Genomic DNA, 25330 nt, shown 5'->3' with positions numbered 1-25330 from the left:
TACAATTTGCCAGCATAAAGAGGATCAAATTCATTGAATACTTTTGCAGTGAGAACTAGTTGGCAGTCTTGTAGAGGGAGGTATTCACATGCACTGAATAACGAATATGTTCAAGGGGTTTACAGGGTGATGTATAAGTTTGTGAAGATATGTTTCAGTTTATAAATGCTATATACGTTTATTAATAAGAAATAAACTCTTATGAAAATGATCAAAATGTAACCACCCTACCAAAGATGTTCTGAAGCGTGCATTCATCCAGGAATGGGCCGATATCTCTGAAAAAAATGCTGCCTCTACTTAGGTGCATCTTCGTCTAAATGATCTAATCCGGGTAACAGGTAGCTATTTTGGACAAAAGTTTTTTGTTAATTACTTTATATTACAATTTGATTATTTTCGCAAAAAGTTTTGTCTTGTTCTTCAATTATCTTGCAAAAAAAACAAAGCATTATTCATTTTATATAAAAACTTTTTCTATGTGAGTAAATTATCTTTGAAAGATATTAATGTTAGTTTTTTCTTACGTTATTATCTTTGATGGAAAACAGAAAAGGAGCCAAAGGAAAAACTTAAATCTTATTACTCATAGCCCGCTTATCCATCTTCATTTCTTTAAATGAAACAAAAATTATTCCCAATATTTTGATAAAAAGTATATAATATTATGAGTCGTTCTTACATTAAATTTTTTGCAAATATTTAGTTCATCTAGACGGTGGCTATAATTACCCCCATGCCTCTCATTCTTCCCCATATAACTGAGCCTGACAGTCACTGTTGATCTGACTAACATCCAGATATATTGTAGAGAGAAGTTAGTACAGAGACGTTCCTTTCAACCTATCAATGCAGAAAAGGCAAAATTACGTCACAAAATAAGTTCCTCGTATTAAAGAATAGCTTGTTTACTAAATAAACTAAATTTATTTATAAATAGCTTTTAAAAAAGTTAAACTATTATATGTACTTTTTATAATATTTTTTATTTATTTATCTAATAAAATCTGTATATTTTGAAATATCCTCGATTGAAAGATAAATATTCCATATTTGAAAAGTGGGGGCATTTTAAATTATTTATTTAACCATTGAACGTCTTTCGAGTAAAAATTAACCTTTTTTAAATTGATAGAAGCCGTTGAAATTTACTTAAAATATTATGTTTTTCTTTTAATGCTTATATTTCTCTATATAACTAGGATGTACTCGTATTATGTATTTTATTACGAATTATTTCATTATGCACATACTAAGAATACTAAGACTAACATGCTATTCCGAGGACAAATGGACGGTCGGACACTTCTTATAATATTATATTATAGTTGATACACATTAATATCTAATGAAAGGTTAGGACAGCTAAAACATTTTACAAATTGTCAGGGTTACCATGTTCAATATGTTGATTAGAATGTAGTTTCTTTTTTATCATTCCCAATAACCAATTACCGATTACCAATACTAGTGATGAGGGAGGGATTATTAATAGTATTTAGAGCACTCATTGTCTATGTTTTACCTACACAAGCTCCTTGTTAAACCCTTTCTAAAGTCATATTCATTATTTATTTCTTTTTTACCTATTTTTAATATGATATCCGTGCTACAAAAAGTCCTCATCTGATACAAAAATAAAAAAAGAAATATACATACTTCGGGCATACTTTGCTTTATTAATATAGATGAAAAGTTATTTTCAATAGTTGAACAATACACAAATATAAACTGAAGATATTGATTAAAAAGGATAAATGAAGCCTATATATAACCATTAACAGAAAAATAAAAGAATTATCACACTTATATTATTATAAATATATTATTTGTACATTACTTACGTCCAACATGATTGAAAGTAAAAGTAATAAATTGAGTTGGGGTAAAAATTGAGAAAATGAAACTTTTTTTCATATGCATGATGATTTTGAAGAAATATTTTGCAAAAAAAAACAAAAAAAAACAATGGTTTATGTGTCTTCTATAGTTTGTTTTTTGTTCAAGTTCAATTTCTGCATATTAAACATTTCTTGAACAAGACCGTTTTCCGCTGGATAGTTTACCGTGATGAATGCTGACGTAGGACTGGTGTCATCGAGGTCAAAAAATAGAAAAAAATAACAATCATAGGCCTGATAATTATTAGAAAAAAGTATATTAAAAGGTCAATATCTACCAAAAGCCAATATGGTAACCCAGACAATTTGAAGGATATTTTGGAGGAAAGCAGTTTAACTGTCATAACGTTTTATTAAATCAGTTACAAGCAGCTGTAAAGAGTGGGAGAAGGAAATATATAAAGGACATTGGCACTAATTTCTCCCATAAACGCCCACAAACGTTCTGTTCAGTTTTTTATAAACCAGGTGTGTGTTTTGGTCTAAATACTAAACAAAAAATGAAAGAAACAAACAAAACTACATCTTCCTAAGTGGCTTAGAAGCCGTGAAAATGCCATCTGAACGTAGCCAACGAATTTCGATCTGTTCACTTTTGGACGCTGGCAAGAAACCAACAGAAATTGCAAAGTAGTTGGGGACTCCAATATGAACCCAGACATGAACGTGGTGTTCCAGCAAGATTTTGCACCTGCAGGTCCAAAAAGACCCAGAGGTAGTTGGAGGACACCTTGCCTTTCTGAACAAAGGAAATAGGGCCCACTACTCACCAGGTACCAACCAATTGGACTTGACTTTTTGTGTGTATGTTGAATACAAGGCCTGCAGCGTCCGTCACCCAAATATCAACAACTTCAAGGACAATGTCAACTAGCACTGGGATGCCATATCTGAGGACTACATCTGCAATGGGTGCTAGGACTTCTATTACCACCTGGAAGTCATTATTGCTGCCCAGAGGGGCTACATCGGTGGTTTGGATAGCCAAGACGTCTTATTAACTATTTTTATTTCATTGACATGTCCTATTACAAATGGTTGCTGAAATACATCTTGATAAAGTTCTAAATTGAAACTGTTAAAACTTTTTCGCTGTACCCGGTAATTGTATGTAGGAATAAATAAATTTTAATCCTCAGGAATTAAATAATAGTGATAACATGCTGAAGAAAGGAAAAGACACTGTGTTCAGTTCACCAATTCCAAGAAAACAGGCAACCTGAAATCACCTAAAACTTCTACCTTCAAATACCTTTACTATAGACTCTTTTAACATAAGTAAATTAATTTTTTCAAAATAATGATGGCCAAAATAACTATGACTTCAATAATCTACAACTAAAAATAATAAATTTCTAAAAAAAAGGGTGAAAAATTACATGAATAAATGTTAACTCCATTCAACTTAATATTATGATACTCACTTTCATCCATAAAGGACATATTGATAATATATAGATAAAGTTACAAAAATGTTGTATGTCCTGTTCAAACATATTTATTCTAGTTAATACTCCTACTAGTAATCTAAGTCTTAACACAACAATGAATAACCAATTAATAAACAAACTCCAGGATTTACTAAAGTTAAGGAATGGACTCATGAAGAAAATGGAGTTGAGAAGTATAGCAGCCCAGAGTCCATACCTAGAGGATAAATGACCCCTTTTAGTATAAACGAAAAAAAATAATTAAAAATCTTAATTCAATTAAACTCGTATACCTCTTTGAATTTGGTGTCTTGGGGTCAATCTTAAATCAATTATAAAAAGCAAACCTAAATACTCCAATCGATTCATTTTTTACCCATTTTTGGATTTCACATGAGATATCTCATTTGCAAGTTTCTACCCTTTTTTACGGCAAACGCAATATCTCGTCTTAAAAGAAAAATTTAGGGAACCTAAAAGGGGGATAATTTCAGCGAGCTTAGACTGAGATCCAAGCACTCCGATACACAAGCAACCGGTACAAATTGAATTGAAAATAATGAGTACAAAAAAGGCAAAGTATGTCTGATTTACTCCACGCCACCATTGAGTGTCTAGGAGATCATGAAGGTCGTAAGTGTTCCCGGAGTCTTGTTTATAAGATTAAAAGCATAATGGCTTGAGGCAGGGATGTACCAGTTCAGGCTTTGTCCGTTGATTCGTTTTATTTTTGAATCATTTATTTATTCATTTAATATTTATTTAGTATAAAAAATCCAACCTACAAAATACTAATTAATATATAAAGCCCTTTTTGTTTTTCAATACCTACATAAAAATGAGACTCAAAGGTGTAGCTTACAATAAGAAAAACAGGCAATCTCAGAGATCCTGAAATGTAAAGGGCTTTAGTATACCGGTAAAAATGATGCTCTCAATTTTTATTAAATGGTGTCTAATTTATTAAAAAAAGTTTTACGAAGAGCCTTAAAATAGCTCCCACACAGTTTTTTAAGGCAGCCTCGAAAAGTGTCTAAAGTCAGCACTTTTATTCAAAGAAACCTCCAATATATTTTCAACAGCCTCCCTACTTTAAAAACAGCTGAAAATACATATTTTTTCAGCGTAACCTTATTTACTAGTAAGGCCGACCCGTGGCATAGACAATATAGGCAAATGCTAAGGGTGACGTACATTCTGTGGGTACCATAATTGGTGCGAAGAAAAAAAGGTGAGACCTATCATAACCCGACTTTTGGGTAGGGCTCAATTTTTCCAATATGATAGTTGGGCCCAATATGTATCATTATTTTAGAGCATGAAGAAAGACCCATTCATATAACTTTAATCATAAAAATAGGCCTACTAGAAAAAATTTAAAATTAAGAAATTTAAATTCCCAATTGCAATAATTAATATTTCATTAATTAATAAAAAAACTCCAATTTGACGTAAAAGATATAGAAATAATATTAAATTTAGCGAAAAAATATAATTAATCAAATTAATAAAATCAAGAATTTCATTTCACAGAATTCCAAAATGAATAGAGACGGCAAATTAAAGACAGTAAAAAAATATGTTGTTTTTTTCAGAAAATCGTTAATTAAACTTTATTTTGAATATAGCAGTCATCAACAAAACTTCAACTTTATTTTTTGTCCCTCGATTTAGACGACTGTTACTGATTGCTTTTATACCAAAAAATATGATAATTATATAGATAGCACGAAATTTTTGTTTTTTGGTCTGAAGAGTGGGTTTTTTTTTTTTTTTTAATTTTATAATATTTGTTTTGTATTATTTTTCTCCTTCAAAGATGTAACTAAAAGAAAAGAGCATAAAATATAATTTGTAGGTACATATTTCTAGATTCAAAAATATGTTTTTCAATTATTTGTGTATCATTTTCTTAATCAGAGAAATTGCTTTGTAAGCAAGGTCTTCTAATACCGGATCGTACCATGGTCCCAACACACTACTATATGCTGCCTCGGCGACATCGGCTTGTTTGGCAAGCACACTGGGCGACACTCTCAGAATAAGAAAGAAAAGAAAAAGTGGAAAAATAAGAAGGAGATGAGAGACATAAAGAAAAACAAGAGTGATTTATGAAGCATACAACTGACGGATAATTGAATCAGTGGTATTAAACGCATTCCAACATATAGACATGCCAGAATGAGCAAAAAACAAGCGATAAAAGCTCATACCGTACCTGGTTTGAAATTAAAACTACATAGGTGCTGGAATTCCTTACATGTAAGTACAACAAAATGACAAACGATGAGCCTTTTCGTATATATTCCTTTTTTTAATTAATTAACTTGTAATACTGTGTGGTCCATTAACTTTAAGCTTCAACAAAATATAATTATCAATATAACTTCAACAAAATTAATACTATAAATAGATCTTTGTCTGAACTCTCTAGATCATTAATGTAACCGCCCTTAGCGGTAATGATGGCTTTCAGGCGGGGACAGAAGTCCTGACACCCGCTACGAATGTAGTATTCTATCCTGGCAGCCCAGTTCTTGCTGATAGTGGCTTTGAGGTCATCGGTGTTTGGATGACAGACGCTGCAGGCCTTCCTCTTGGCATTTACAAAAAAGGTGTCGTCAAGGGGGTTGGCATTAGGGATGTAGGGGGCCCAAATATGTTAAAAAAGAGTTCATAAGACTCATTCAATTACAACCTAATTGCATACAACTCTAGTGTTGTATCAGTCCTCGTTTATTCGATCCAGTCGAATCTTAAGACCCGTCCTATCAATCCTTGGGAATGGTCTTTTGGACTGTTAGTACTAGAACTGATTTAAAAAAATTGACTGAAGTCATCAAGGACCTAAATTTATAAGTTTTTATGGCTGATATTCAGAGCTGAACTAGACCAGATCAAGATTGAACTGGAGGAGACTGGAGTCTTCACTCCTAAATAAGGACTGACATACACAAACCCAATTAACAATTTGCTTGTTTGTAGTGTCAAAATTGAATATCTGTATGTTAACTGTGGAATGATTTTATAACAGTTTATTATTCAATTTGATGAACAGTATTTTACACGGTAGTGAAGAAATTGGAAACCATTTACTTCAAGCACTTCAAGCTACAAATCTTTCAAGGCAGACTAAAGTAATTTCAGAAAAAAATCAATTCAATTATTGTTTCTTATAACTGATCATCTGTTTCATTAATTTAATCATCACGTTTGTTGAAGAGGATGAAAATAATATAGAGCATGTCCTACAATTATTTTATCAATTTTATTTTTTATGAAATTCTCTACGAAATTCAATATTTCATAAAGTTCAAATCTTTGAACAGCTCTTTCCAGATGAATCCTATAGGGAAGCTATTTTGTAGCAAGCATCATTTTCTTATGATGGAAACAGACGTCTGCGACTTTGAGACTTAACTTTGAACTTGGACTTTTCCCTCTCCATTATGTTTTCAGTCATAATTATTATTCATTAGGGCATGAATAAAATGATGATTTTTTAAGAATTCAGTTTCGGTCATAGTTTTGTAGTCAAGCAAATATCCTTTCTGTGAAAATACTCTCTCTATTAATGAAATATTTTTTTAGAAAAAAGAGGGATAATCTTCGACAAAATGATAAGCCTTTGATAAGGAAATATTAAAGATATCAAAGAAAAATATAATTATTGAAATATTTATATACTAGAACAGAAATAAAGTATAAGTCTAATAATATTTATTAAAATCTCTTCGACTTATGTTGTTTTCGCAGTTTTTTTCAGTCATTTCAAACTTAAGGTATAGTACAAAGAAATCCAGTATTTTTAATGGATTTTTATTTTTTCCATTAAAGTATGTTGTATATCTCCTTGGCAATCAAAACAGTGCTTATGTGACGGTTTCCATTATTTTTTCAATTCTTATTTTGTACAACTCTATGTGATAAAATATAAGCACAAAACTCATTTTCAACAAAAGTTATGTGTGTCTTAGACAGAGGTAGCGTTCTAGATACTAAAGTGCTTCCTGACTCATCACATCATTTCTCAAGCTGTTATTGTTATTATTTCATTCGTGAGGGGATAACATCTAAGTATTGAGTAACTATTTGTGTGTGTGTGTGATCATGAAGAACATGTAGTAACCATTGAAGAATTCTTAATAAAAAACTTATTCTCTGGAATTTGTATTTTTATGGAAATTTCAAATAATGTTTATATTCAATGTGTTTTCATACAATTCTCACAAAATACAATTTATGTGGGGAAAAAATAGAGAGCTACGCAGGATGCAGGGTTGAGGGACTGTAACTCTCCTCCCAAAACACAAAAAATGGAATTTTTGCTATTTACTAGAAAATTTAATATTTGACTTCTTTTTTCTTTTCTTTTTTATCTATTGCTAAAAAAATTAACTTTTTGAGAACCGCTATTGATCTTTAATTTTTTTTCCAGAGAAATGAAATTTTGAAATTTTTTACCAAAGAAATTGATTTTTTAGTGAATATCTGTAAATTTTTGATTTTTTTTTTTTCCCCAAAAAATTTAATATTTGGAAATTAATTTTTGAAATTGTTTGTGAATAGCTGTGGATTTTTCCATTTTTTTATAAAAAATGTAATTTTCTAGTAATATTTCACATATTTTTTCCAAAAAAATTAATTTTCTATGAATATTTCAAATGTATTTCTAAAAAAATTACTTTTATATTTTTACAGAGACAAATTTAATTTTTTTCAAAAAAAAAATCCAAAAACTAAGCCCTTGGGACTGGTTCTTTGGACTGTCAGTACAAGAACGGATTTTAAAAAATGAAATAAAGTTGAATTAAGCCCTAAAAAAATATTTTATCTTGCGGACCCCCCTGTACTTTTGTTAGGATTTGTTTGAAATTAATAGGGCTTTATTGTTTTTAGGCAAAATGATTTTAGTTAAAGTTTAAATATCACATTTTTTAATATTTACTTCTAATAGCTCTAATTTAGCAGCAATACTGATTTTATTTTGTTTGTTGATGTAGAAATGAATCAAGGTTAAGAGTTGAAATAAATAAATACATATATATAGCTAAACAAAAGAGTCTTTATATATTATTATATAATCCTTGAGCTATTTATCCACTTATAAAAAAATCAATATTACTACTAAAATAGACTTGCTAAAAATAAATACTTTTTTTAAATGGAAAAACATTGTTTTACGCTTCAATTATAATCCTTTGTGTTAAAAACAAATGAAAAACACCACTTGGCGTTATTTTTATGCAAACAAAACCCTGATACAACGGGATTTATATTTTAGAAATTGCACTATGCCATGATTGTACATATTAAATATAATTTGTGTTGTGTAGCGTTGGATTAGTTCCGCCCTTTTAGTCTTTATTTTAATCAGATCAATCTTTTTTACCATTCAATGGTCCTAAGGACTGATACATCGATCTTTCAGTCCTACGGTCCATTCTATCTTTTTATTTTCTTCATTCATAACTAGGATTGAAGAATATATAAACTAAGAAAATAATAAATGTTAGCTAGAACGTATACGTTCTGGTCACACATCTCCTACAGGTATCTCGTCTCATTGAAATAGGTTATTAATTATCATGTCACTTCTGCGACTCAAATGACGTAGTTAGTAGTAACTACGTAGTTTCAGCTATTGTAGCTCCAATAAGGACCGGTCATAGAACTGGCAAATTTTATTAGGACCGCCCTAATTCAAGATTCAAATTTAAAAAATGAATGTCAGCTACAATTAAGAGAACCTTCTACATTCAAAATAGCATGAGTGCAGGAAAAAAATATTAATTATATTTAAATTTATAAATATTTATTTTATTCTGCATTGTTTTTTAAATTTAAACCAAAGATAGGCAAAATTAAAACTTTAACCCCAGGCAGCGAAATGAGGACCCATATGATCATCAGTTAAAAAATGTCTTGGTCAAAATTTACATTTTTTTTGGTCCGCTAGAGTCAGTATTTTTTCTACCTTCAAGAGAATAACAATTGTAGCCACTAGCTATAAGCTAGAATGTATTTGTACATTAATAAATAAATAGCTAAAGTTGTGTTGCTGGAGTGATAAAATTAGAGTCTTCCAAAAAAAAGGCCTTCACATAGTTATATTGGGGCCAAAGAACAGGCGGTTCCTTTCGCAGAAGAGACCCTGCGGTTTATTATGGAGGAAACTCCCTCTCATTAGGCTTCAAACTTCAAGGCTCCATCTTTAAATCTTTCGTGTAATGTGTTCGGGTATCTCCGGAGATGGAGATATTGATGCAGTTAAATCGGAAGTTGAGACAACACAATACTGGTCTGCAAAGGGAATGCTCGTTTTTACAGACGGAAAAGAAGGCAAATGGTTGCCCCGGACTACATGCGAAAGAGATTGATGGAACCATAACAGAAGAGGAAGTTATTGAATTCGGAATAATTTCTTAAGTTTTTAGAGTTTATTTCAGATGTGGGATATATTATCATAAATATATATTCCACAATAAATTAAAAGAAATAAAGTTTATGAATTATGCTTGAATTTGTTTTCCTTCTTTCCAACTTTTTGGAAGTAAAGCTTTTATTTGTTATTTTGTGTTGGATTACATTATGGGAAGATACTCATATCTCAAATGTACCGCCATCGAAGAGGACCGTCTCATGAAGAATCTGCCTACTACCTACAAAATGTAAAACTCATCAGTCTCCAAAGATAATAATAAAAAAATTAATGAAACAATATATTGACAATTGGTAATTTCAATTTATTTCTAAAGTGCTTAGATAACAATGTTGTATTTCTTTAGTTTTTATTAAATTGGATATATCAATCATCACTATTTACTGTATCTATTTGCAGATTATATTAAGATATTATATTAAGTCACATGTTATATCTCGAGTTCCTGGTATTAGAGCGCATTTAAAGACAATTTTTGAAGGAAAATCAATTTATATTTAGTCTGTAAAGGATACTTGGTGTATACCACTAATCAAATTTCATTGGAAAAATCGAAATTTGAAACGGAAGATCCAGAAGATACAATGGCAGATAATGGAAGACAATGGATCCATTCAAGTAAACACAGAGGTCAAATGTACTTTTCAAATGAGGTACCAATTAATTTTGCCCTGAATAATATAAATTATGTTTTAAACACCAAATAAACTACTCACCTTACAATAGCAATTGAAACTACTCGCACTCCAATAGCGATGCTGAAACAATACCTTTAGCTCTCTCGATTTCATCTCTTAAAATATACAATTGTGTTCTTCAAAGATGGAATAGGCAAATTTGCGAATAATTCAAAAATTGTGTCTGTAGTTATGTTGATGTTTAATTTTCTCTCCTCTGGAGACAATTCTCTTGCTCTAACCTCCCGTCCGAAAAAGAGATGCCAAACCCCGACGTTGAAGCATCAGTATAAATTTCTGTATATGAATTGAAATCTCTGAGGTTAGGAGAGTGCAAGTCCCTTAAATTTTACTACCATTTTATGTCACTCAGACTCTGAGATGACAATCTGACTGTGGGCTTAAAAGAGGCAAGAAAGTGGTTTCCCAGCCAATATGGAGGGTCACGTTCAATCTTTCCTCTCTATTTCTTTGGTTCAACTTATTTGTTAGGAAGTTCTTTATGCCCTAAAATGTTAGTTGGCCATCAAGTAACTTCCTTCTTGCATCTAACGATCTCTTTTGTAGATGACAACGGCCTTGCAGTCTTTGTCTAGCTTTACTTCCGGGCTCCTCTTCTACATACTGTTTGTTCCTTGCCATGGGCTACATCATTCTCTTTGATTCAACAACGAATCATGTTTTGGCTACTGCTCTCATGCTATAGGTACGATCAGCTTCCGGTTTAAACACAGCTATTGTGGTTGGAACAGCATCGGGCTATGTCTTTATACTTTTTGGACTTTGTTCATGTATTTGGAAAAAAACATTTCTTGATCAAATTGACATAAGATGACATCATAGGAAAAGGGACATCTTGCAAAAAATATTAAAAATATGAACCATCGTATCTCATCAAGTTAATACTTGGTTTAGCAACTTGGTTTAAAGCTTTTCAAAAAGATACAAAGATTCTCGTATCTAATAAAACTTTTTTATCATGTAGTAATGTATATTCTGTCACAAAATTACCGGAAATTGTAAATTTAAAAAAATTATTTCCTCTCTAGGTCGGCATCACTGTCTTGCATTATGATGCCAAGTTTGAGCGCAATATGTAGACCAGTTTGCTTTTCAGTCTACCTCACTAACGCTCCAAGATTTTTATAATGAACGAAATTATTGAACAAAGAGTTTGCCTTAGATTTTGTGTTGCGAACGAAATTCCTTGTGCTGACGTGTTGAAAATGTTAGAAAAAGCTTTTGGTGAATCAGTTTTATCAAAACCCCGTGCATATGAGTGGTGCAAAGCGTTCAAAGAGGGCCTTGAGATCGTCAAAGACATGCTACTCAAAAGTCAAGGTGATGCTCATTCTTTTTTTTAAATCTGCGATCTGGTGCATCATTAATTCGTTCCAAAGGGACAAAAAAGAACTATTTGGGTTTTTCTTTGTAATTGGTAATATAAAGAAAGGTTAGAACACATTATTTACAAATTTATAAAGAGTGATAAAAATTGGTAGCATTTTGTGTATGTTATTTAATACAAATAAAACGAAAATAATTATTGTAACCCTGACAATTTGGAGAATGTATTGAAGGGGAACGGCTTAGCCGTAATGACTCTACAATCGGCTGTGACGAAGGGGGATTGGGAACCGGAAAAAACAAGGACATAATGGAAAGAAGTAGCTCAATTACCAACACACTTGGGATAAATTATTCCCTTGAACTCAATATGCAAAGATACACGTCTCCGTCGCTCCTACTTCGACTTCAAAGACAATTCCTTGGTCAGATAGAATAAATGTAATCATATAATATTTACTCATAATTAATTAAGGAACATTAAAAAAAAAAAAGCTAATACATAGTCAAGAATTACTCTTATGTCGACCCTCAATTCAACTCTGAGTCCAAAAGGACTTAAAATTATTACTCTGCAACAAATCCTCAAGGCTATTTTCCGTGTTTGATGAGCACACACAAATGTTCAATCCGGTTTTGTTGGTCGTATGTAATAAAAAAGGAACTTCACTCCCCCCGGAATTATATTCCAATGAAAGCGTTGTTATATTTTCGGTCCATTCAAGTCTTAGGAAAAGTCTTATCGTTCCTTAGATATGTATGTCCTTGAAGTTTTTCTTTAAAATGTCGATGTTTCATTAAGAAAAATATGATATATTAGATATGTACAAAGAACATTAGACAAACCTTCCAATAAATATTTGTGCTCTCATAACAATACAAAATAATACGAAGAAATTATTATTTTTACTTAGTTATATAATTTATTATCTGTGTATATATAATAGAGTTTGAGAGTGTGTCCTTTATGTCAGCCCACACTGTTAGGTGTAAGAGACTGATACTTTACATGGGTGCCTCTTTTGAGCTTGGGCAGGGTAAGACAGGGGTGCCATTTTGGGTGGGGGAGGGGAGGTCATATAAGGATGGGCTTATTCTATAACCAAAAAACAAAAGTTCTTTTTTGAAGCACAAGAAGACTTGATATGGCGTTGAACTATAAATCAAAAAGTGACTGGTGTGTCAAAAAAACAAATATACGAATAAGAAAGTTGTACAAAAATATTCAAATACAAAAGGTTATGGACAAAAAAAAAAAGAAATCAGTGAAAATTGAAGTCTCTTTTTATTTTTTTATTCAGGTGCAAAAAAAATGGATTTTCAATAAAATATTGGATTTGTAGATAAAATAAAGTTTGTAAAAATTTGTGTGGAAATTCGTTTGCATAAAATTTGACAGATAAAAATTCATGTTTAACTGTCATGTTCTGAATATTTTTTTTATGAAACGTCATTTTTTAATTTTTACAAAAGGATGTTACAAAACGATGCATTTTGGACATAAATTATAATTAACCTGAACCTCAATTTCCAGAAAATTTTATTAGATGATTTGTGAAATATTTGCAAAAATGAACCAGTTATTGAGGGTTATTTTTTAGCCAACATTATTCTTCATAACTTTTTTGTTTTTGCAAGTACGATAAAAATCTTCCTCTTTAGAATGCCAAACAATGTTATATATTCCACTTTTTTTTTTTGCGGAATTAGTGTCAAACAGTTTTTTGCCATTTTCTAAGCGAATTGCAATTTGGCAAGTTTTCTGATCAAGACAATTTTTTTCATGTATAGGGTATATGTTGGCATATTATTTGAAGTATATAACACTTTTTTTCTTTAATTCATACTAATACATTTTATATACTATACAGGCGCTTTATATTATAATGCTCGGCCGAGCCGAAGGGGTTAAAGCTTTATAAAGGAATAACATTGACTATTGTGATTGTCATTTTTTTCTAAGCAATTGTCATATAGTTGACATTCATAGGATTTTATACATACCATAGATGTAGAACAAATATTTTATTTTTATTTTGTTATGAATAAATATTTATAAAATTTGATTTTCATCACTTTTTTTAGAAAGATAGTCAAGTTTTTTTCATTGTAATTACAATATATCAAAATTTCTTTTTTTTAAATCTGATATATCCTACATATGTGGCCCCTCAACACAAAATCAAGCTATAATATTTTTTTTTCTTCTCAAAAACCAGGTGGTAATGGCAGTTGTATTCTTCGACAAATTATGGCCAATATTGTTCAGCACGTTAGTCTTATTATGTCATTTGCACTTAAAGTTTCCAAAATAGATTATTAACATAAAAAATTAAGGACGTACGGATTTTATCTATAAGGTCCAATTGGGGCCCATTATAAGTCTCTTAATCAGATAAAGTTTGTAAACTGTGTATAGTTAAAATTCTTAGGTATCTTAAGATTGTTTTTATGCTGAGAATCCACATATATATATAGATCATTTTGCAAAAATATGCATACATATATAGGTTTGGGAAGCAAAATGTGGACTCAAGAGAAGATATAATTCCTTGAACAGTGGAAATTACATCTCTTTTCTGAAAGTGGCCTCTTTTTTGGAAATGGGAATTAAAGTAGTCTAACACATCTACCGCTTTAGTTATAACTTTTCTTCCAGGAATAATTTTTTTAACACCGGGAGCAGAAAATGTGTCTTTCTGTACGCAGACTCTTCCAACTCAACTTTTTCTTTCATTTCGACCTCAGCAATTTCTGCAGTTCTAAAGAAATTCCAAGAATCCGCAAAATACGTGCGTACAAAAATTGATTCATTATTGAGAACATTATCCACTTGAGTGGCGTATAACCTTGTTTCTTTCCTATTTTCTAACAGAAACCGTGATGCCGTTGAATGAATTTTTTGTACGAGCTTTTGAGTAGCTTGGTTGGATGAAAAAGGGTAATTAAAACCTCCTAGCAAATCTTTTTTTTAATTTCGTTTTGTATTTATCGTTTTCAATCAACCATGTTGGTATACTTAATTGATAAATTTTATAAGGTTTATCCAAGCAGATCAATTTACGGTCAGAGGAAGGTTCAGGTTTATAAAATGCTTTTTTTACAATATAAGTCAATGTAGGAGAAATCAAAGCCAAATCAATTCTGGAAGACTGATTCCCTCTCCTCCAAGAAATACTTTCTTCCATACTGGAGTTTACTGATCAACATTTAAATCCTCAATTAGCAGGAACGGAGTTGAATCCTTTATTTGATTATTAAAAATTGCTTGAAAAAAGGAAGTAGACCTTTCATTCGGCGCATAGGCATTTATAAGACTGAAACTCATTCCATTTAAAGCAATTCGAATTTCATGCCAATCACTTTTGTAGGAGAACTCTTTAATACTATTTATCCTGAAGACAAACGATGTCAGTATTAAATGACATCAAGTGATTCATTACTGCATGTCTATCTTTGATCTTCTATCTTTACCCCCTCTTGTATTTAAAGAAATTATTCTATTGATGCCTATATTCAATTTTTGTTCCTTGGAAATTTTTTTCGGAAAGAAGTCTACAGCTTGGGTCTGTATTTTTTTGTTTCATAGCTTCATTTTATAATAATGTAAGAAATAAATAAAAGGATAACAGGAGTGGTCCACCAACTATCGAAAAGCACCAAACTCAGAGCTTTTTGACTGTTTCTTCTTTCTTACAGGGGAAATAGTTGTATCCGGTTTACTTCTTTTTCCCACAGAGGAAGCACGAGTACGACTTACTTTCCAGAATTGTATGGACGTCCAAATCAGGCTTGAATTGTTTTGTTTTTTTGGCTTTTTACTTTCTCCATCATTTGTCTTATCAGTTTCTAAAAAAGAACATTCGTTTCCCTTATCCAAATAATCGATATGAACTTGTTCTACACCATCATTTGCCAGATCATTGTTTACTACGGAAGACTTCTCTTCATCTTTTTCTTCTTCAGTTCGGGTCTCACTAACCTCTTCAATTTGTTTTTCAGATAGAAGATCTTTATCGATTATGGAAGACTTCTCCCAATTTTTGTCTTCTACCAATTGACCCTCGTTATTCTCTACAATTTGTACATCTGATGGAAGACGTTCTTGCATGGTTTTTTGAGAGCCTTTTCACATTCAAAAGTTTAAAGTCGTTTTTCCAAGCAATAATACTTCATATGTCCAAAATTAAAGCATCTTTGTTATTGAAGCTTCACTCCGGAAAACTTCAGCTTAATTAAATTCCCTTGAACTGGTAAAATTTGAGGTATAGACGAAGGAGCAGCTACAATTTCCACGATGTAGTCACTGTCACGCCAAATCTCCTTAAAACATTTATTTTTTCCCTCCGCTTTATCATCAATTGGGTTTTTTTTTGGGATAGTGATTTATAATTTCCCAAATTGCTTCATCCATTCAACCACATTTGCCTCGTTTACTCTTTTGAAAGTATTGATAAGGGTAACAACCAATTTATTTTTTATTATCAATATTAACATTGTCAATTCCTTTTATTTGAAGTGACTTCCTCGATTGAATCGTCCATATTTTTTATTTTCATCACATTGTGTTTTTTAAAGTCATCAATTCGACCCCTAACATCTATAGGGAATCTAGTACAAAAAAAATCTTGACCCAGACTAAATCTAGGATTAGCTCCCGCAATTTCATGCTCATTAAAACCATGTGGAATTGCTATATCGTACATATATCATTGTGTTTCACATTATTTCCTTTGAAACATAAACCTTCTGTATTTTCCATTGTGAGCACAAAAGTTTCCCATTTAACGTTATTGTCCTGGTTCACCTGCACCGCTGCATCTCTATGAATACTTTTATTTTCCTTCGAGACATTTGAGTAACCTCTTCAGTAATTCCCCGATGATTTCCTAATATTATAATCGGGAGGTTTAGTAGGCATATTTTTTTTAAAGTTCCGACTATTTTTTAATAAGTAAATATAAAGAAAGTTATATATGAAAATAAAATATAAACCCCCTCCCAAAGAGAAGAAGAAGAACAATCAAAAATAATGACTTGTTTTATCCAAGGGATCTCAGGAGACAATCTTCGACTCTCAGAAACTGACCTCCAATACACTGTATTTCAAATATGACGACAGAAAAAGGGACTTCTAGCACATAAAATACTTTTTACACATATAAAAAGGCCAAAATAGGCCTTGAACTAACTAAATCTGAATTTAATTTACACGGCACAAAAAAGACGTCTGCACAAAATACATAACACACGCTTTTTTCGTGTTTATTTGTTTTTCTCATAATTACTCACAGCTAATTTAATGAAAAATAATCACAGCTAAGCTGTTTTCTACTCGAATATTCTTCAAACTATCTGGGTTATTTTGACTAGTTGGATCCCATATTCAGAAAGAACTATTCTTTTATGAGCACACACAAATGTTCAATCCGATTTTGTATATCATAGTATCTAGTAGAAGGGAAGCACATTTCTCAGAAATAGAATAATAATGATAACAGCTGAGGAAAAGATAAGACACTCTTTAGTTTTCCAACTAAAATAACATCGGATGAGCTAGAAAATGCTTACGATTATTACCACTGTGTATCAAGATGTATTCCTTTATGAAAATCTGTTAATATAAAATAAAGGCTCAACTACAAAAGATGTCAAAGTCAGCTGAGGTAGTAACCACAAACTTGAATCACCCATTAGACCCCTTAATATAGAGGTTGTTATAAGCAGTACAAGTCACTAGATATAATCAGCTACCAATTCTAACAAATCTAGATACCTTTATGAATCTTTTAGGAATGAGAATAGCTTTCGGATTGGTATTGCTTTTTGGGATTTTATACATATTTTAAAATATCTTCATCAATGTTAATTGATATTGAATAGATATTTTATTTAAAATATATACATTTGAGTAAAAAGCATTTTTATATATATATATATTTTGTATAAAATAAATGGATGGTATATATTTATAAAAGGAATATAACTAAGTGAGTGTCTTGCCTTTCTAGCTAAGTAAATATTTATATGAAAGGTTCATGAAATAAGGCTGGAAGGGTATACAGAAAATGGTTAAAAATTTTACTCGTGATAGGTTCTATACGCACTTGCTCTTAGAGCCCTATTTTTATAAATAAATATGAGCTAAGATAAATAAAGGGATAGATTTCAAAAGTTTTAGACCTAATTCAGTACTCATCTATTTTGCTTATATGAAATTGGTTACTACCATATCAATATATAGAGGTGTATAAAATATGTCCTAGAAAGCGGAAACGATTTTTTGTAGCGGCAACCCTAAAATATTTTTTTTGTTGTTACAAAAGCTACTGCCATTACATTAAGCAACTAAATTCGGATCACGGAACACCCGCTGTCTAAAACCCACTTCAAATACTATTACTTAAGTCATAGAATACGAAAGTGATCTTTAAAATATTCAATAGCAAAAGGTTTGGCCTTTAAAATATAACAATAAATAAAAACATTCAAGCATTTGAAAGATTAAATATTATTTAAGATATCTTAAATACATTTTCCAGAAAATGGGTATAATTATACAAAAATCAAATAAAATGAAGGATCTTATTTGGAAGCTAATATTTTTGCATATTTGTTTTCAATTGCATCATATTATAGCTCAAAACTATAGAATAAACCTTATCTTACAACTTAAGAAGATTTGGCGTCAAAAAAAGTTTGATTTGGATTGATTTTTTTTAGTTCACTTTTTAATTTTCCTATAGAATATTTAGTAAATATGCAACATAAGGTTGCTTGAAAATGTTTCGACATTAAATATATTTAAGTAAATTATGGGACCAATTGTAAGAAGTAATAAATACTTGATACACTATTCTTTAGCTTGTTTTTTGTTTGTTTTTGTTTACTTGGCAAGATTTTGTTGTTGTTGATGTGAACTTGAATCATATGATAATCAGAGGGTTAAAAAATATGAAATGTGAAGATGGCGCTCATTTTGTAATTGCTACCGAAACATATTTTTTTGTATATATACCAAAACTTTCATCATTATTATTTTATTCTTGAAGAGAGAACAAAAAGTATAAAGTAATCACGAGTACGTTAAAGACGGAGAGTAACTCTGTGGACTTCTTGTCTTAAGTATAAGTCTTGGTTGGACTCAGAGTTGAATTACGGATCGACACAAAAATAATTCTTGTTTATGTACTTGTTTATTTCCATCTTCTAGTCACACCTGCTCATAAATAACCTAATGAAACATCATGACAGCTAAGGTACTCTCCTTCAATGCATTCTTTAAATTTTCAGGGTTGCCATGTTGATTTTTGGGTGTTTTCTTTCTTTTTTAACAAGCCCAATTTTCTTCCAATTATACCCGTATAATTCCTGGATATGATGCGAACTTTCATTTATTTCCTTAATTTCATATATTTAGCTGATTTTTTTTATCAATGCTATCATCTAATGATGATTAATGTACTTCAATTTAGTCATCAGCATTCACCAAATGAGGGCTATTGCAATCCCATTTGATGTCACAAAGCCCAAAGTCATGGCTGATGAAGAATTTTTTTGTGGAGGTGAGGATCATCATTTATATCCCCAAAACTTATAAAGCAGTAATTACGACACTTAAAAACTGGGTCTACCTAAAAAATACGTAATTCCATCTGCAAAAGATTATTACTCTTCCAGCTGGTGCAGATTTGAGATCATTTAAAAGTCCTTTACAACCGTGGAGAGGATTCCGTTTCATGTTTTTCCTAAAAATAGGTCTCTCCAACATTAACAAGAACTTACTTTAAAGTTTTGCAACTGTCTTGTTAAATCCAGCCTAAGACATTCCAATATCCTTAGCGTTTTTACCATTGACTTGCTTGGCTTACTTTATTTCAGTTTTTGAGGATTTTTGCCATGATAATTTGTTTCCTACTAGAACCATCCTTCTTTTCAAAGTTCCCATCATATTCATCTTCTCTTTCACATTGGTGATAGTCTTCCTGTGAACTCCAATACGCCTTGTAATTTCATTTAGAGTGTGACCAATACAAATTAAAGACACAAGTTAAAAAAATAGGATACTTGAAGCTTGCAGTCTTTTTGTAATTGCTACCTGAAAGATTTTTTTATTTACCAAAGTTGTCATCATTTTTCTTGAAGAGAGAACAATAAGTAAAAAATAATCACTAGTGCGTGAAAGAAAAAGAGTTTACAACCAGCATATTGATATATTGTGAATGTATATAACTTAGTAGCTGATGGCTTAGATAAAGAAAAAAAAATCTGGTTTTTTTTGGAGAATATTTTTTGAGAATATCCATAATTGTTATTCAATTACTTAAATGAATGGGAAATAACATACATTATATGACAGATACAAATGACGTTATTGGACGAGATTTATATTTAATTAAATGAATAACGTATTCTCGTGTTATCACTGCAAGAAATTGCAAATATAATAATCAATTTAATGAGAAAATCAATATGAATAGGCAAGCTAGATTAAAACGTATTGATGTATATAATAAGCTTGTTTTTATTTGATTTCCCAATCGATGTGAGGAAAAGAATAGAAGATTTAAAGAGGGTGAAAAAAGGATGTTGGAAAATTCTCTTGTCAAAGAAGATGTGTCTTTAAAATTGTAAGGCATTGATAAAATATCGGTTAATAGGAAAAAGAACTTCCTGAAATTACTATGACCATTGATTGTAGAATAGTATCGAAGAGATCCCTCAAACCCCAGAAAATGTTATATAGTTGAAAAAGATCCGAATATGCAAGAGAGATCGTTCTGCATCTGGTAACCCTCCTGAAAGTAAAAAACACACTTAAAGATACAAGAAGGTACTTAATATTTCTTCAAAAATGGCAAACTCATCATGAAGAAAATAATTTGTAGTAATGATAACGGGACGAAAAAACCGTTTTGCAACATCGTGTAACTCTTCCTGTCCTAAATGTATCCCCAGGAATTTTGGGGGTTATTTTAGCAGCCCAGATATGAAAAGGGAAGTTATAATATTAGTATAAAATATATTGGATACGGGTTTTTTTTCTTTTAAAGGAAGTTGCTCAGTCTAATGTTTGGCACAAAATGTTCGTATCCAATGATGATTACTGTTTTTCAGTAATAAACGTTTACGGTGCTTATGAGAAATTGTTAACTTTTTTTCAGTCAATTATTAACAATGAAGTATATGATGTAATTTATTTACTACTAAGTGGTCACTTGAATGTAGATTTGGATAAGGAGGATGGATAGTATCCAAATAAGGGTATACTTAAAAAACTTATCAGTCAACTTAACATAGTAGATGCTATAAATATCACATCTTCATAGTCAACTTAACATAGTAGATGTTATAAATATCACATCTTCATAGTCAACAGTTTACTGGGGTAGGGGCTTTCTACAAGAATAGATCTCTCGTTTCACCTTCATTTTTGTCAAGAATAAAAACATCAAAGTATCGAACCTAGTCATAATTGAAATTGAATCTTGTAGCCTTTTTGAACCTTGAAGTTTTCAAAAGATGTTTGAAAGGACCATGAAAATTACATTTTTCTGCTTTATTTAATCAAATTTTTCTTCCAAGTAAGTGATTAAAAAATTTAACATTTAATACTGTTATTAAATTATCGTTTTTAAATTAATTATAGATACAAGGGTCCTAGTAATACAATTTCAAAAAGATATGGATCATATTTTTGATAATGCATCTCTTTATTTAAGAAGCTACACGTCAAACTTGATAAATACTTATCAAATGTCGGAAGTTTATTAAGAGGATATGGAGAAGAACGTTCTAAATGATAATAACCATGCTCAGCGTAAAAAAATGAGGATGAAAGAAAAAATTACATCATCAATCAGCTATATTGTTCATAATGGAAATACTTAATGTAATACACTGAACACCCCGAATGCGTTTCACGATTCGTTCCAATCATTAGTTGGTATACGTGGTCCAAGAACAAAGGGAATATATACTCCGGGTTTTACTTCAGCTAATATAAATGAATATATTAAAAAATATTCAAGGGTAATAAAGCCTTGGGTACCGATGAGTTGGGAAGTTTATTTTTAAATCTTTTGAAGGAAAAATTACTAGCTTTTTATTTAAAGTTGGAATATTTATGGAGAAATTTAGGGAATTGCAGAAATCAGTCTTTAAATGTTGGGGCGTATTGATACAGAAGAAAGGGGAGGGTTTGGATATCAATGATTGGAGACCCATAATAATGTCAAAAGAATTTTATAGGGTCCTTTAGGGTGTAATTACCCAACAAATAGAGCCTATTCTCAACGATGGGTATAATGTATGATGGATTAGAGTCCGTCAGAAAGGATTCTTTAAAAACATAAGATTTCAAAATATTTAACGTAACGTATCATGTTAGATAGAATCATTGGCTTCGAATAATAAGTACAGTACTTTTATTCCAATTGATTTCAGCAAGACATTTGATCCTATTTATCATCCATGTTTCCTGAAATTGATTATATACATAATACTCACTCGTTTTTTAACATAATACGGGAACTGCAATTAAATGGAACTTCTTCAATCATCTTGAAAGTTCTCCAATTCATCTTAAGAGGAACTACAAACAGTAAAAAGAAGTTTGCTAAGTACAAGAAGAAGAAAAAACTGCAATCCTTCCTATTGGCAGTGGACTCCTAAAAAAGATCTGGAAGTTCAGAGTTGTTTTATTAAACAGAGACGTACAAAAAAAACAAAAAAAAAAAAAAAACTATGTAAACTCTATGGCAGTCTTACATAAGATCATTGATAAATGAAATACAAAAAAAACAATTTTTAAACACGGGAGTGAGCTCAAAGTGTTACATTGGAATACTTTGTATTAAAAAAATTAATTTATATATTATTAAATTAATATAAATATAGACTAGCTTGTCGCCATAATGATTAGAGACACATATTGGCCCGCTCTTGTATAAGAGCGTTTGCCAACATTTGCCACAGGATCCGTACATACAACCTCATACTCATTGAGCCGTTGTGTAAACATTCATGTTTCTTCCTATTCTTCTCATGGAAATATTTAGATCCCCATACATCCTTACGAGATTTGCTAGCCCCTCTCAAATACCTGACAACCTCATGTTCTTTCCCACATTTAATGTTGTTTTTTTATCAGTCGGGCGGTTTGGATATTAACTTCTACGATGTCAGAGATATTCGATCAAATCAACTATCTGATGTCTTTGATGTGCTTTCATAGACATCTTACTTCAATTAGAACATGTGACACATCATTTAAAAGATGAGAATATAAGAAATTTAGTAGCACAAACGACTTTTAGAGATTTTCATAAATAAATGTTTAGTTTCAACTCAGAAAAAATTACAATAAATATGTGCCACTCTGTACTTCTATTAGAAGGTATTTATTATTGACAAACGGGATCCAACTCAGCGAGAATTTCCCTGGAAATGAGAAAACTTTATGCCAACGTATTATCTCATCATCTCTACCGGAATGCATTTTCAAGTAGGGGTCCATATTTTAAAAAGTGACGGTCATCAGAGGCATCCGCACGTATTTTTTCTTCGGGAAGAGGGGAATCGATGTTGGTATTTTTTAACTATTTTACAGAATGTTTATTAACTTTTGTTTTTTAAGAGACGAAAGACTTTTTTGATAAAAATTGTAGAAATTAAAATTTTTTAGAAGGGATAAAATTTGAACAAATGACCTTCTCTTTTTATGATTTTAGAAAAACATTACATTATCTATGTATTTATTTTATCTCTCTTGATATTTACATATTTTTAGCAATCGTTTTCTAATTTTTTTTCTTTGTTATACGTTTCCAAAGAATTAAGGGGGATAATTTTAATATAGAATATTCTTTTATGATACATATTTTCGATTATTTCATGATTTTATGTATGTTTGCTTTATATTTTTGTGAATAATAAAGACACATGGAAAAACTTATTTTAAAAAAATGGACAAATTAAAAAAAAAATCCTCAAGATAGAACTTCTTTTTTTTTTTTTTAACGGTTTTATTTCATTTCGATCACAATAAAAATTCTGCAAAAGTGGGGAGCCAATGACTAATTGGCCCCTATGGTTCAGCAACACTCTATCTCATTATATTAATATCCTACCTGCAAGGCAAAACGATAAGATTTGAAGTAGAATCACGTGATGATATATCTTGAGACACATTTTAGATTCACTTTAAGATACAACACACATATATAAAATAATTAAACTATGAAGATCTTTTAAGTTGAGTATTAGGTATAGCATATACAACTATTCTCTAAGAAAAGAAATGATTAATTAATCAGACTTTTTAAAGGAAGAAAACGCACAAACAAACAAAGCTGCCTCCTCTTCGCCCAAAATACAAAAAATGAATGCTAATTGCTTTAAAACAAATGTTAACTGGGTCTATTAATTCGATTACATTTTATGTACATGTATAAACATAAAATCAATTTAGATCAGGCCAGGATTAGAATATTATTAACCCTTTCTCTATCATTTCCAAACTATTCAGATGTTAAACCCAATAAGGCAAGGAATCCATAAATTAATTTGCGATTCAATCATTTTGATAGACATTAATCTAACCCAGAGGTCGGCAACCCCTGGCTCGCGGGCCATATTGGCCCTCGACTGAATTTCGACTTGACTGCCATTTTATTATGGACTATCAAATCTAAAATATAGATTGTATTGGAGATGTTTGGTCAAACTACTGTTCTTGAGAAAAATCTTCAGCTCTGGGAATCACAGCTCCAAAACGGAAACATATCTCATTTCCCGAGTTTCCAAAATCACAAGAGTATATAATAGCAGATATCTTTGTGAGCTCTATTAACGATTTGAGAAAAGAGTTTTCCTCTCGTTTTTCTTACTTCCGGAAATGATATTTCAACTATTTGGTACTCCTTACGAAACAGATGTGGAAATATCAGTTGGAACTAATTGACTTGGAATGTAATGAATCATCGAAATTGAAAATTCCACATGTGACTTCTACAAGAAATATACATAATTCCAACTAGAATAAATAAATATTATGAATAATGCAAAACTTATGACGTCATTATTTGGAAAGATGTATGCTTGTGAACAACTTTTTCCAAAATGAAGTACACTAAAAATAATTTGCGAACATGATGGTGTGACGACTGCCTGGATGATGTTTTGCTCCTTTCATCGACAAATATTTCACCTGATATTGAAAAAATATCACAAAATAAGTAGAAACAAGTCTCTCATTAAATAATTTGTATTTTTCCTAATTTCCTTTTTTGAGTCAAATATAGATTTTTCTTTTAAATTATGTTTATATTTCATTTCTTTATTTTAATACCTTTTGTAATAAATAAGGGTATTGCATTTAATACAATTATATTGAATCCTTGTTTTCTTTAAACACCCAGAAAATCAATTATATATTCAATAACATGGTTTTCTACCAAGACTCTCCAAAAGGTTGCCAACCCCTGTTCCAATCCATAATAATAAAGTTATTTTTAAAGTGCCCCTCTAGAG

General features: G+C 30.9%; 1 protein-coding gene across 1 annotated transcript in view; it reads right to left on the bottom strand.

Moving 5' to 3' along the window:
* The window catches only part of LOC121129814 (uncharacterized), a 118699-nt gene extending 94591 nt beyond the window's left edge, over positions 1-24108 (bottom strand). Inside the window, exon 1 of the mRNA XM_040725533.2 lies at positions 23929-24108. Coding sequence (XP_040581467.1) covers positions 23929-23989 — 61 coding nt within the window. The 5' untranslated portion in view covers positions 23990-24108. The remainder of the gene's footprint in view (positions 1-23928) is intronic.
* Positions 24109-25330: the final 1222 nt, after the last annotated feature.

The sequence above is a fragment of the Lepeophtheirus salmonis genome, chromosome 14 (assembly GCF_016086655.4).
Source record: "Lepeophtheirus salmonis chromosome 14, UVic_Lsal_1.4, whole genome shotgun sequence".
NCBI lineage: Eukaryota > Metazoa > Arthropoda > Copepoda > Siphonostomatoida > Caligidae > Lepeophtheirus > Lepeophtheirus salmonis.
The sequence above is the reverse complement of the archived record's forward strand: the minus strand, read 5'-3'. Positions and strand labels throughout refer to the sequence as shown.